General features: G+C 59.4%; 1 protein-coding gene across 1 annotated transcript in view; it reads left to right on the top strand.

Moving 5' to 3' along the window:
* The window catches only part of BTBD19 (BTB domain containing 19), a 15,458-nt gene extending 8,475 nt beyond the window's left edge, over positions 1-6,983 (top strand). The window contains exons 2-3 of the mRNA XM_029911602.1: positions 567-795; positions 6,765-6,983. Coding sequence (XP_029767462.1) covers positions 567-795; positions 6,765-6,983 — 448 coding nt within the window. The remainder of the gene's footprint in view (positions 1-566; positions 796-6,764) is intronic.
* Positions 6,984-12,314: the final 5,331 nt, after the last annotated feature.

The following is a 12,314-nucleotide window of genomic DNA, read 5'->3' as shown; positions in this document are numbered from 1 at the left end:
TGGGGGTCGGGGGTACTCTGCATGAGGGATGGGGGTACTCTGTATGGGGGATGGGGGTCGGGGGTACTCTGTATGAGAGATGGGGGTCGGGGGCACTCTGCATGGGGGTCAGGGGTACTCTGTATGGGGACTGGTGTACTCTGTATGGGGGGCAGGGGTACTCTGCATGGGGGATGGGGGTCGGGGGTACTCTGCATGGGGGTCGGGGGTAAGTTTTATGGGGGATGGGGGTACTCTGTATGGGGGGTCAGGGGTACTCTGTATGAGAGATGGGGGTCGGGGCACTCTGCATGGGGGTCAGGGGTTGGGGATACTCTGTATGGGGGTCGGGGGTACGCTGTATGGGGGATGGGGGTACTCTGCATGGGGGACGGGGGTTGGGGGGACTCTGTTCGGGGGGCGGGGGGTACTCGGCATGGGGGACGGGGGTTGGGGTACTCTGTATGGGGGGCAGGGGTACTCTGTATGGGGGTCGGGGGTACTCTGCATGGGGCACTCAGGCAGCGGACGCCCTGTTGCAATCCCCGCTCCTCATGGCGTGGCTCGGCCTGTCTCCGTCTCCACAGCGACGTGACGTTCGTGGTGGGCAGGGAGAGGCAGGAGGTGTTCGCCCATCGCTGCATCCTCGCTTGCCGCTGCCAGGCCTTCCAGGGGATGTTCAGCCAGCCCCAGCCTGATGCCCAGGAGCCGTGGCCCCCCCAGGCCCCATTGGTCCTCAGCCACGTGCAGCCCGAGGTCTTCCTGGCCGTTCTCGAGTTCCTGTACACCAACAGCGTGACCCTCAACAGCTTCATGGTGAGTGCCGCGTGCTGCCCCGGGGCCGGGCGCCTTGGGAAGGGCAGGGGTGGGTCAGACGCAATGACAAGGGACCCCAAACCGGGCTGCAGGGAGGGCACGGCAGGATAATACATGGGGATGGCGCATGTCCCATCCCCCTCTAGCAGCTGGGCCACAGAGAGGATTACAGCCTACTACTGCTGCCCCCTAAGGGATCTAGTCCTTTAGCTCAAGTGGTAGAGGGCTGTGCCCAGTCCTGGGTTCAAGCCCAGCCCGTGCAGGGGAAGGTACATGTGCTGTGGCTTGTAGAGTGTAGTTAGACTCTGCAGTGCCGGATCCAGACAGCGCCACCGCCCGATTGGGGCTGCATCTGCCCCGCTCAGCTCCCCCAGCCTTGCCTGGCCGAGGGGAGAGGGGGCAGTCACTGGCCCAGGCCTGGTTAGCTTGGGGGCTGCAGGAAGAGGCCGGCGGGGGGTGGAGTGCTGGCTTGTCCCAGCCCCCGCTCTGCCAGCTTTGTAATCCTCGATACCCCTCAGAACGGGGGCTGTGGCGCCTACCGCGGGGTCAAGGGGAAAGGGTGGGGGGGAGGGGGGACGGCAGCGGGAGGGGGGACGGCATTGGAGGCTGCTTGCCTCAGGCTATTTTTAGAGCAGTGTCCTCCCCGGCCCCCCTCCATGCAGCACCGGAACAGGGTGCGAATTACCCGGCTCAGAGAACTCAGATAAACGCAGCCCAAGGAAACGGGAAACACCCCCGGGAAAACCCTGCCAGCCAGGGGCATCCCGGCCATTGCCCTGCTCAGGGGCGGAGTCACCCGGGGAATTCAGCCGGTTCTCTCCCACGCTCCTGGCTCAGACACTCCCCACCTCCTGGCCCCACACACTGACCTGCTGAGCCTTGGCCGGGGGCATCCCAGCCCCCCCGGCAGCCGTGGAGAGGCGCAGGTCAGCCCTGGCAATCACCTTATGTTCCTGCCGCGAAATGGATTTTAACCTCCCCGCCAGCCCCAACCCGAGAGCCCACGGTGCAGAGGAAGGGCCCCAGAACTCAGCGGGGAGCGTGGGCACAGCCAGGCCTTTCCCCAGCCCCCAACGGCCCTGCAAGGTGGAAGAATCAGGCTTCTCCGGAGGTCCCAGTCCCTTGCCCCACTCCCGTGGCAGAGCATGAGGCAAGTCCAAAGCCAGCTGCGGGGAGGGGAAGCGCCCTCAGTATTAACATCACTCGGCCATTCGCACGGCCATTCGCACGGTCATTGCACGGCCATCCTCATGTCGTCCCGTTCCCCCCCCCCCATCTCTCCCACCGCCCCTGGATCTAGGCAGCTGCAGGGCGGGCGGGGTGGCCTGGCAGCAGCCCCAGCAAAGCATCATGGTCCCCCCTCTGGCCGATGCAGCAGCGGCGCTGGGGGAGTTTGGGGGAGTCCCCTCTTAGCCACAGGGCAGAGGTGGTGACGCAGGGGCTGGAGGCTGTTGCAGCCCAGAGCCGGGTGTGACATCCCCAGGGTCCAAGCCAGACTAGTGAGTAGCTGTGTTCCCCTGCCCTCGAACCCGGGGTGCCCTTTACACGGCCGTGCTGCTGTCGCCTCCAGTGCTAGCCTGCTCACAAACAGCCGCCCACAGCCCCGTCGGGGTGTGAACTGCAGCTGGGGACACCCACACACCCTCGGTCTGGGAGTTCCCCCCAGAACCAAACGTCCTGCACGGGTCAGCCCGCCCCGGCCAATACCAATTCACAAAGGTCAGTGAGCTCAGCGAGGGACATAAAGCACAGACTCGGTTCCCGCCGACGGACTTTCCCAAACCCCTCCACACTGGATGAGATCGAACGAGCTGATTAACTCCGAAGAGGGAGATTTTACGTGAATACACAGCACGAGGCACAACAGTCAGAAGTGGCTGCAAGAGTGGCACCGATACACCGCAGCTCACGCCTGACGCCCCGACCCCGGTTACAGTCAAAGCCAGCTCTCTTGCCCCACCCCTCAGCAGCTTTCCAGGCAGGTCCCTGCCCCCGCCCAGCGCTGCTGCTTTTGTTCTTCAGGTGTCTGCACTGCCAGAGGCGGAGAGCATGGCAGGGGAACTCTGGGGCGTCTGCCCCCCGTTTTATAGCCCCCCCTCCCCCAGCTTTGAGAAGCAGCTCCAGCTGGGAGCGGGGCAACGGGAAGGCTGCGGGGCTGGGCACCCCAGGCTGTTTCTTTCCTAGGATGGAGATATTTTGCCCTGCCAATGAATGGGCACTTAGCAGGCGATGGCCCGTGTGACCTTGTCCACGCCTGGCTGAGGCGCCAGCTTGCCCTCTGACCGATCCCCAGGCTCGGAACATCAATGGCTATTAGCCAGGCTGGGCAGGGATGGTGTCCCTAGCCTCTGTTTGCCAGAAGCTGGGAATGGGCGACAGGGGATGGATCACTTGATGATTCCCTGTTCTGTTCATTCCCTCTGGGGCACCTGGCATTGGCCACTGTCGATAGACAGGAGACTGGGCTACATGGACCTTTGGTCTGACCCAGTACGGCCGTTCTTATGTTCTTAACAGGTGGAGTAACTCCAAGCTTATACATTCACACATAAGGTTGCCAGGTATTTTACCAGGACAGTAATGACCAGCAAATAGGAGTTTTATACTTTGTCCAAGGGGTGACGCCAGGGGTCAGGACTGTCACAAGGGGTCTGCTTGAAAGGCCAGGCTGTGTTCCCTTCCCTGCCGGGGGCTGGGCTCAAGGGTTGCTTCCCAGGGCGGCCTCCTCACGGCCCTCACTGCAGACAGCCAGTCGCGCTGAGCTGCCCTCTCGCCCCTCCGAGGCCCACGTGGCCTGGGGAAGACGGAGGAGAGACCTGGCCACACAGGCTGTCGTGGGACAGAAACTGTCTCTCTCTGCCCAGCTGGCGGCCAGTGCCCGTGGCTGTGTGGGCAAATGCCCGATCCTGTTCAGAACGGTCCAGCGTGGGGGGGGGCACCGAGCTGGGTTCTCATCCTGGCTCTGCCACTGACCAGTTGAGTCTGTTCCCCTCCTGCCTTGTGCTCTCTACTCTCATTGACTCATAGACTTTAAGGTCAGAAGGGACCATTATGATCATCTAGTCTGACCTTCTGCACAACGCAGGCCACAGAATCTCACCCACCCACTCCTGTAACAAACCCCTGACCTATGTCTGAGTCATTGAAGTCCTCAAATCATGGTTTAAAGACCTCACTGGGGCGGGGAGCGTCTCCCTCTCAGGATCTGTGCAGCACCCAGCCGGGGAAGGGGGACATCCCTGGGTGGAAAGAGGCACTTGCCTTTCATGCCCCAGATGTTCTGGAATTACTCCAATCCAGGGAGCCTGGACCAGCCTTTAGTGCTGTCACCTGGCTGTGTTCTCTGGGCCCCGCAGCTCTGTGGTCAGTGGATGGGAACGTGTGAAATGCTGCTCACCCAGGGTCTGGCTGAGCGTGGGAGACCCGGCATCTCGAATGCATCATGGACCGGCTGTAGTGGGCGTAGCTGCTGGGTTGGCTACGCTGCGTGGAAACCCAGCTGGCGTTCTACTGCGAATGGTATTTGAGGTTTCCTCTGAGGCAATCAAAAGCCAAGCAGTGGGCAAACGTGACCTGGTGAAGCCTCTCAGCACACCTGTGAGGCAGTGGGGAAACTGAGGCACGGAGAGGGTTGAGCTAGGAATCACACCGAAGAGCCCCAACTTGCATCCCCTGCTCTAGCCAGCAGGCCCCAATGCCAACGGCCAGTCTGCGGCCTTCTGGGCTAGGAGCACTCCTTGCTGGGGTCATGTTATCCTGCAGTGATCCCGGCAGGGAGACGGTGGTTCCCAGCCTGGGGTCTGCAGGACACTCGCTGGTGGTTGCAGAGAGCTGGCTGGTCACATGGGGCTGGGTCTTCCTCCTGGCTTCCAGCTGTTACTCACACTTGCAGAACTAAACATATGCCCACTCCTTTACCTTCCCCTGGAAGCAGCTGCTGTAGTCCCCTGTAGTCCCCTGTGACTGGGAGGGCGAGTGGCAGAGGCAGGGACAATCTCTCTGTTAGGGTTTGGTTCATTAATTAACCAGGAAAAGAGCAATCGTCAAACTAGTGGCAAGGATCACTGCGTTCCAAGGAGCCATCTGGCATGTGCATTTGCAGTTAACTTTAACTGGGGTGTAGCCCTTTCTCCAAGAAAGCCCTGGCTGCTTCTTGCATGCACCCGTGCTTGTTATGAGAGGCCCACGGTTAGGGACCCTGTCTAAGCTGGGGATCTCCGGCCAAGGGAAGAAATTATATCCGTCCATCCCTCACTGCAGCTGTCGGTATTCGCTGACTGGGTGAAATACCATTGCCAGGAGCAAAAGCAAAAGGCTCAACATTCAGTGACATTGGTAAGATCCTAGGCAGGAGGGATGGTTTGGTCTAGTATGTCCCAGCTAGTCTGTGCCTGGTCCGGCCCAGCCTGCTGCCCCGCCATGAGTTGCGTCGTGGTCTGGGGACCCAGCATCCTCACTCTGGTGCCGCATCGCACCATAAAGACACAGATGTCCAGCACTTCTCTGGCATGCGCAGAAGAAGGTGGCAGCCCAGCTCCAGGCAGCAGTGAGGAAATAACCCCACGGGGAGAGCGAACAGGAGGCTGGGGGTGTCACGCAGGAGGGGATGTCTCACCTCCTCTCTGACCCATTGTCCCTGCTACATAGGTCCCGCCCTTTGCACTTTTCAGGCTGGAGGGGATGGCGGGAAATTGCAAACCAGCTGGAGGCTGGATAACAGCCCTGCCAGGGCTCATGGGTTCCCAGCGGCCTGCCCCTTTCAGCCACTGACTCCATAGCTCCTCTCCTCGACTTCCGGCCCTTGTGCTGACCCCAGCTCTGAGCAGACCTCTCCTGACCCGTGCCCGGCATGCGTGTCCAGTGGGTCGCTAGGCAGCGGGAGTTGTGCACGTCAAGCCAATGACACAGGCTCCCGGCGTTACCCGCTGTGCCCAGCAATTCTGGGAGAGGGTGAGGCTGGGTTGCGTCCTGCTGCTGGGAAGTTAAGAATCAGGCTCTTCCAGTTTTCCTGGCGTTCCTGGGGCTTGTTGAGGCAACGCGGTGGCTTTCCCTCGGAGCACCTCTGACTCCGGCCCAGCTCCCTCCCACTTCCCATGCGGCTGCTCACTCCTGGAGCTGCGGGCTGGGGACTGTCAGGCTAGCAACGCCCAGCGATGCGGGGAGGATGGGATGGCTCCAGGGGCTGGGATCCATCCACCCTGGGTGGCCAGGTCCCCTTTGCTCTAGGCTGAGGGGAGAGCAGCCATCCTGCCTTGGGCGAATGGTAGCGTGGACTGGGCCCTCTAGATCACAGCTGGGTCACATGGACGGGGAGTTGTGCAAGGAGAGCACGAGCTGGTTCTGGGGCTGAGCAGAGGCCTCCCATCTCCAGGCCGACCCAGGAGAGCCTGAGGGTCAGATCTGTGCCGCCTGGCGCTTGGCAGCAGTTCTGCCAGCTGTGAGCGGGAACAGAGCCCCGAGCGTTGCTCAGACCCCGGGGTAGCGCCGCCCCCGGGCAAGGGGAGAATGTCTGTGCCGTCTGCTGCCCACAGCTTTGTGAAATGCCGAAGGGTCAGAATGGGCCCTGGTGCTTTGCTGCGTTGGCGGCTGAAGTCTGCGGTGGCTGGGCCACGTGCCTGCTTGGAGGAGGGCGTCGGGGGAGAGCCTACGGACGTGTGCGTCTCCTGGCACTTGTCAACACCTCAGCTCCCATGAGCAGGCCAGGCTGCTTCCAGCAGGTGCCAGCTTCCTTTGTAACATTTCCAAAGCCCCCTTGGTCTCTTTTCAAACACGTTTATCAGGTGGGGGCCCCCTGCTGGAGCCCCCAAGACACTCTGTCCCCCCAACCAGGGCCATGCATGGGGGGTGGAGGTGCGACCAGCTGAGAGCGGCTGGAGGGGATAGATGCAGAGAACAGACCCGAGGGCCCCGGCCCCGCCAGCCTGGCACCTGCGCTCTCTTGCTCACCGGTGTGTTTCTTCGCTCCGCAGGCCCTGGAGGTGCTCACCTCGGCTGTGGAGTACGGGCTGGACGACCTGAGGAAGGTAAGGCCCTCGCCTCGCGGCCTGAGCTGCCTCTTGTTAAATACACGGGTGCTGGGGGGACAGGACGGTCGGGTGAGGGGCGGTGATGTCCGGCGGGCCAGGGACTGCACGTTTAGCCCGGTGGGGGGAGGGAGCGAGTGGGTGTATTTCTGTAGGTCGACATAGGGCTGCTAACGTTAGGGGGGCACGTCACCCCAGCAATGCAGACTGGCACCAGCGGAGGGCTGGGCTGGTACCATGCCAGGGGGGACCCGGCAGGAGCGGGTGATTGTGTCCCTCGGTCGCAGGCTTGTTCTTACACCTCGGATTGTACAGCTCTAAAGGGAGCTGAGGGCAGGGGAATGGTACCAGTAGCTGCTTTCAGCAGGTCGCTGGAGACGGTTAAGGGTGCAGGGAGGTAATGTCTCGGGGCAGCAAACCAGGGCTGTTGGTTGCCAGCTGCTTCCGCCCTGCCGGCGATTGTCTGGAATCACTGCAGAGAAAGCAGCCAGGCCAGTGGGAACGGACGGCTCAGGAACTGGCCCTGTGGGTGCATTGCATTGCGGGAGTTTGTAGTCAAGGGCCAACGCTGCATGAGTAGACTTTGGGCGACTATTTCTGGGCAAACTGGGCAATGGGAGGCTCATTCTCTGTGCTCAGTCCAGCAAACGGAGCCAAGTTCCCCGACGGGATCTCAGCGGAGCCCGTCGGCGCCCCTGGGCAGCTCAGAAAGTGCAGAGGTTATGAAAAGTTACAGCAGAACCTCCGAGTTCCGGACACCTCTGGGATGGAGGTTGTTCATACCGCTGAACAAAACGTTCTGGTTCTTTCAAAAGTTCACCGCTGAACAATGACTTAATACAGCTTTGAAACCTTACTATGCAGAAGAAAAATGCTGCTTTGAACCATCGTAATTTAAATGAAACAAGCACAGAAACAGTTTCCTTAGCCTGTCCAATCTTTCTTTAAACTTGCCCTTTATTTTTGAAGTACTTTGCAGTTAACAAAGCACTGTTCTGTATTGGCTTTATTTATTCTTTTGTCTCTGCTGCTGCCTGATTGTGTATTTCCGATTCCAAATGAGGTATGTGGTTGACCTGTCAGTTCTACTGTATTTATTTGATGACAGAAGCACCTGGAGGCCCAAGCAGATCAGGGCCCTCTTGTGCTGGGCACCGTATTTATGCACAGTAACAGATGGTCACTCACCGGAAGAGTCTGTATTGATGAAGGAGGGATGATGATCCCTGTTTTACAGATGGGGAAACTGAGGCACGGAGGGATAATGACATGCCTGTCCTCCGCAGCAGAGCCAGGAGTTGAACCCAGCTCTCCTGACTGACCGTCCGGTGCCTCACCCACCGCACAATCCTGTGTGTCCAGAGCCGACGGGGTCACCACCTGCCAGCTGTGTAGATCCAGGGCCCTGGCTCGCCCTGTGCATGTATCTCAGAGCTCGGCTCTTCGGCACCCATCTTAGAGGGGGACAGATACCTGCTTGTTCTTCAGCCGTTTTCCTCCATTCCAGTGCGTGGATGCGGCCGGCTTTCCCTGGCCACGGTGTCACAGGACTATCGAGGTCCGAGGTGGGAAAACCCCATGAGGTCATCCACTCCAAGCCAGACGGCCCCGCACTTGGGCTACTTCCTTGCTTTCTAAGTAAGATCCTTACACTGCTGATGACTCAGACTCCTCCTAGCCACGTGCACTCGGGATGTGTCAGGGTCATTCCAGGCATGCTAGAGACACAACCCATAGTGACTTGGCTGAGTGCAGCAAAAGTGCCTTCACTCAGCCGGTCCTCTCCGCACGGGACCCGCCGACACCATGTAATGGCCAACTTCCTTACGACGCGCAGCCATGAGCTGCTCCAGTGTCCTTTCAGTGACACCGGCCTAGCTGTGGAGTGGCTCCGAATGGCCGATCCTGCACGAAGCAAGAGACTTCCCCTGCTCAGCTGTGACTGCGGCAGTGTGAGAGGATCCGAGACAGGCTGAGCCGTCCCTCTCAGAGCCGGGAGTGAAGTGAAGGCTCAGAAAACGGGCAGAGATACCAGGCTGGGGGCAGGGATTGGGAAGCCAGGGCTGTGCTTGTCTGAGCGAACTAGTGAAATCCTTCGGGTTAGGAGGAAGAGGTGGTGAGGAATGGAAAAACAAAAGGGAAGTAACAGGCAGACTCTCCTGCCCACTCCCAGGACTGGGGTGGGGGGTGGGGAGAGCGAAAACTTCCCAGGCCAGCTGCCAAGGGACTTGAGAGCATGGGACGTTGCAGTCATGGGGGGTTTTAACCACTGGCATCTCTCTGCTGGGTTACACACACAGACAAATATGCGCAATCAAAGAGATTCCTCAGTTAGGGTGGAATCGGCCTTATGATCCGGAGACTCACCCAGGGTTTCCCCTCTCTCTGTACTGTACTCCTCACAGACGCTAACGCGGATATGATAGTAGCCATGAACCACTTGAATTCCCGGTGAACGCAGCAAGAGAGCGTCGGGAGGACTCAAGGATCTAAGGGAGAAGGGAGGAAAGGGTCACTCCAGCCAGCGGGGAGTTCCAAGGGTCCGCACATCCCAGACTGGGAAAGAGGCGTGTGAGATACGGCTGACATGGGGTTCTCGGGGGACTGACTGCTCAAAACTGCGGTTTAAAACCCGGGTGGAAGAGGAGAAGGAAGCAAACCAGAACAGGCAGTTATAGTGCGGGGGAGGGGGTGCAGCCCAAAGGGAAGGACAGTCAAAGGGACTAAGAGAAACTAGCTCTTTATGAAGAGCAGGGAAAGGAATTCTGCGCCTTAGCACGGCCAGGTGACAGGCATCCTAGAGTGTTAGCTTCCAGACACTTGGGACAGCTGATAATTATTCCTAAAATAACACCCAGGTTTTATACAGCGCTTTTCATCTGTCGATCTCAAAGCGCGGTCTGAAGGAGGGCGGTATCGTTACTCCCATTTTACAGATGGGGAAACCGAGGCACAGAGCTGTCGGGGAAAATAGGGGCGGCCCTAGAAAATTGTCAACTAACACAGGTGACACTGATCTTCGACTGGGAAAGGAGGGTCCTCCAGGCAGTTACGCTTTGGGGGATGAAATTCAGTCCCCCAGTAAAATCATGGAACCGATCTTCGGCGGGAAATGGCGCCCAACTCCTACCGAACACAGCCAAGTGCTATAAGCAGCATGTGCTTACCCAGGTCAGAGCTCGTCAGGCAAAGCTGACTGCTTGATTGGCTGGGTGGACGCAAGGAGCGGACGCAGGGAAGGCCGGGTGTGACGTGCGCACTGGAATTTTAGCTCCGTGTTTGCAATCTCGCATGAAATGAATGCAAATGCGCTTTGGTCTGCACTGTTCCATGGACTGCAGACTGGATGTAGACACGGGCTGAGGATTCACTGCAAGGTATTTAATCGGGAAGGAAACGTCCAGGGGTAGCGCCGGTCGTCTGGTCTCACATTGAATATCTTCATTAATGACCTGGAAGAGGGGGGGAAACAGTGCAGCTGGTCCTAAACTGAGGCATTGTGAGGCCAGTTAATGATCGAGGAGCTAGAAATCTGAGCAGAAGCCACCCAGCTAGTAAATCTAAGGCAAAGTCATTCAAACCAGATATGCAGCGAGAAATCAGAGCAATGTCTGGAGGAGACCCAGGGCTGAAAATGGGCAGAAAGTTGCAGTCTCACATCGCATCAAAGCCCGTCCAGTCCCGTGGTGAGCTGAGCACACAATCAGCCGGTCACCGAGCGGGGAGGGAAGGCCCTGTTTGACTCTGCAATCGCCTGTGGGATTGCGTGGCCCCTTCTCGGTTATTTTGTTACCGGGACAATATTGACAAACTGGAGGGAGTTCAGAGAAGAGCCATAAAAAAGATCAAGGGCTGGGAGCGGTTTCTGAGGAATGCTTTAAAGAACTAACCTCATTTCTTTGGCTAAATGAGGACAAAGTCCTTGGCTCTGCTGAGTCTGTATTGAATTGGTTTAAGCACTGATGGCTCCGTGTATCCGCACTAGTCATGCCGTAGGCATTTTCCTAAGCCATTTCAGGTGCAATGCCTTCTGGGTACTTGTCACGGAGTGTGGGGGGACACAAGGCCCTGCACCCCCGGCTTCCTGCGATTCACCATGACTCTCAGCCAGCCAGTAAAGCAGAAGGTTTATTTAGACGACAGGAATACAGTCCAAGACAGGTCTTGCAGGCAGAGACAACAGGACCCCCCCAATTAGGTGCATCTTGGGGTCCCAGGGCACCACAGCCCCTTGGGAGGTCAGAGCCTCATCTGCCTCCCAGCCATGTCACCAGCCAGCTCTCAACTCCCTCCCCAGCCTTTGTTCAGTTTCCCGGGCAAAGGTGTCACCTGGCCTCTAACCCCTTCCTGGGTTCTCATGTTACATGCTCAGGTATTCTCCCTCGGTCAGTCTCCCATCCCCCCATTGCAGACCATCCTAGCCACACTCCCCTGTCAGCATTCAAAGCCCACAGTAAGAACAGTCCCAGTTCGTCACAGTGTGTCCGTGACTGGGGCTGGAGCTGTCACCTGTGAGGCACTGGCCACACGCACAGATACAACGTACACCCGGCACACGCAGCTAAAACACACACGGCACACAGCACTACAATGCACACACGGACACACACACACGGCACAGACCCACGCAATACAGTGCACACACGGGGACACACACAGCACAGACCCACAGCACTACAATGCACACACGGACACACGCACACAGCACAGACCCACAGCACTACAATGCACACACGGACACACACACACACAGCACAGACACACACACACACAGAAACGCACACACATGCCCTGCCTCGGACGGGATCTCAGCCTGTCCTGTTCCCCAGCCTCAGCAGGGTTTTGGGCCGTGCCGCTGCGGCAGCCGGACCCACCTGGCATTCAGTGGGGCCAGATCCTGGGTTCCTGTGAGGGTCGGTGCCAAGGGATTTACATGGTTTGTAGGGGCGCCAGCAGGGGGCGCCTCAGGGCCAGACTGGAGCATGGAGCTGCTCGCCCAGCCAGCCCAGGGCTTGGCCACCGCTGCGATCGGCTCCCTCAGCCCCACCGGCCCCTGGCACAGGCCAGCTCTGCCCCCCAGCCAGGGGGTCTCGGGGGATCCCCGTCCCCAGCAGCTCGGCTCAGTGGCCTGGGCTCCTTGGAGTGGCTCCCTGCCCAGCCCCTTGCGCCCCTGGGTCGCACGTGGAGGGGCCGGGGTGAGGAGATGGCTGTGGCCGAGCTGTGCCTGCTAGCAGCAAATCTCCCCGCGGGCGGGGATGGGGCACTGGGCGGGGTGGGGATGGGGCACCGGGCGGGGATGGGGCACCGGGCGGGGTGGGAATGGGGCACTGGGCGGGGATGGGGCACCGGGCGGGGATGGGGCACTGGGCTCTGCCAGGGCTCTGCCTGCGCTGGGTCTAACTGATCACCCGGTCTGGGGGGGGAGGAATTTCCCCCTGTGACGAAGTGGGGGTGGGTACGATCTGTGAGTCCGTGACACCCCCCGGCTCAGATTGG

The sequence above is a fragment of the Terrapene carolina genome, unplaced genomic scaffold, assembly GCF_002925995.2.
Source record: "Terrapene carolina triunguis isolate 2854851 unplaced genomic scaffold, T_m_triunguis-2.0 Scaffold110, whole genome shotgun sequence".
Classification (NCBI taxonomy): Eukaryota; Metazoa; Chordata; order Testudines; family Emydidae; genus Terrapene; species Terrapene triunguis.
This window is presented reverse-complemented; position numbering and strand designations above follow the sequence as displayed.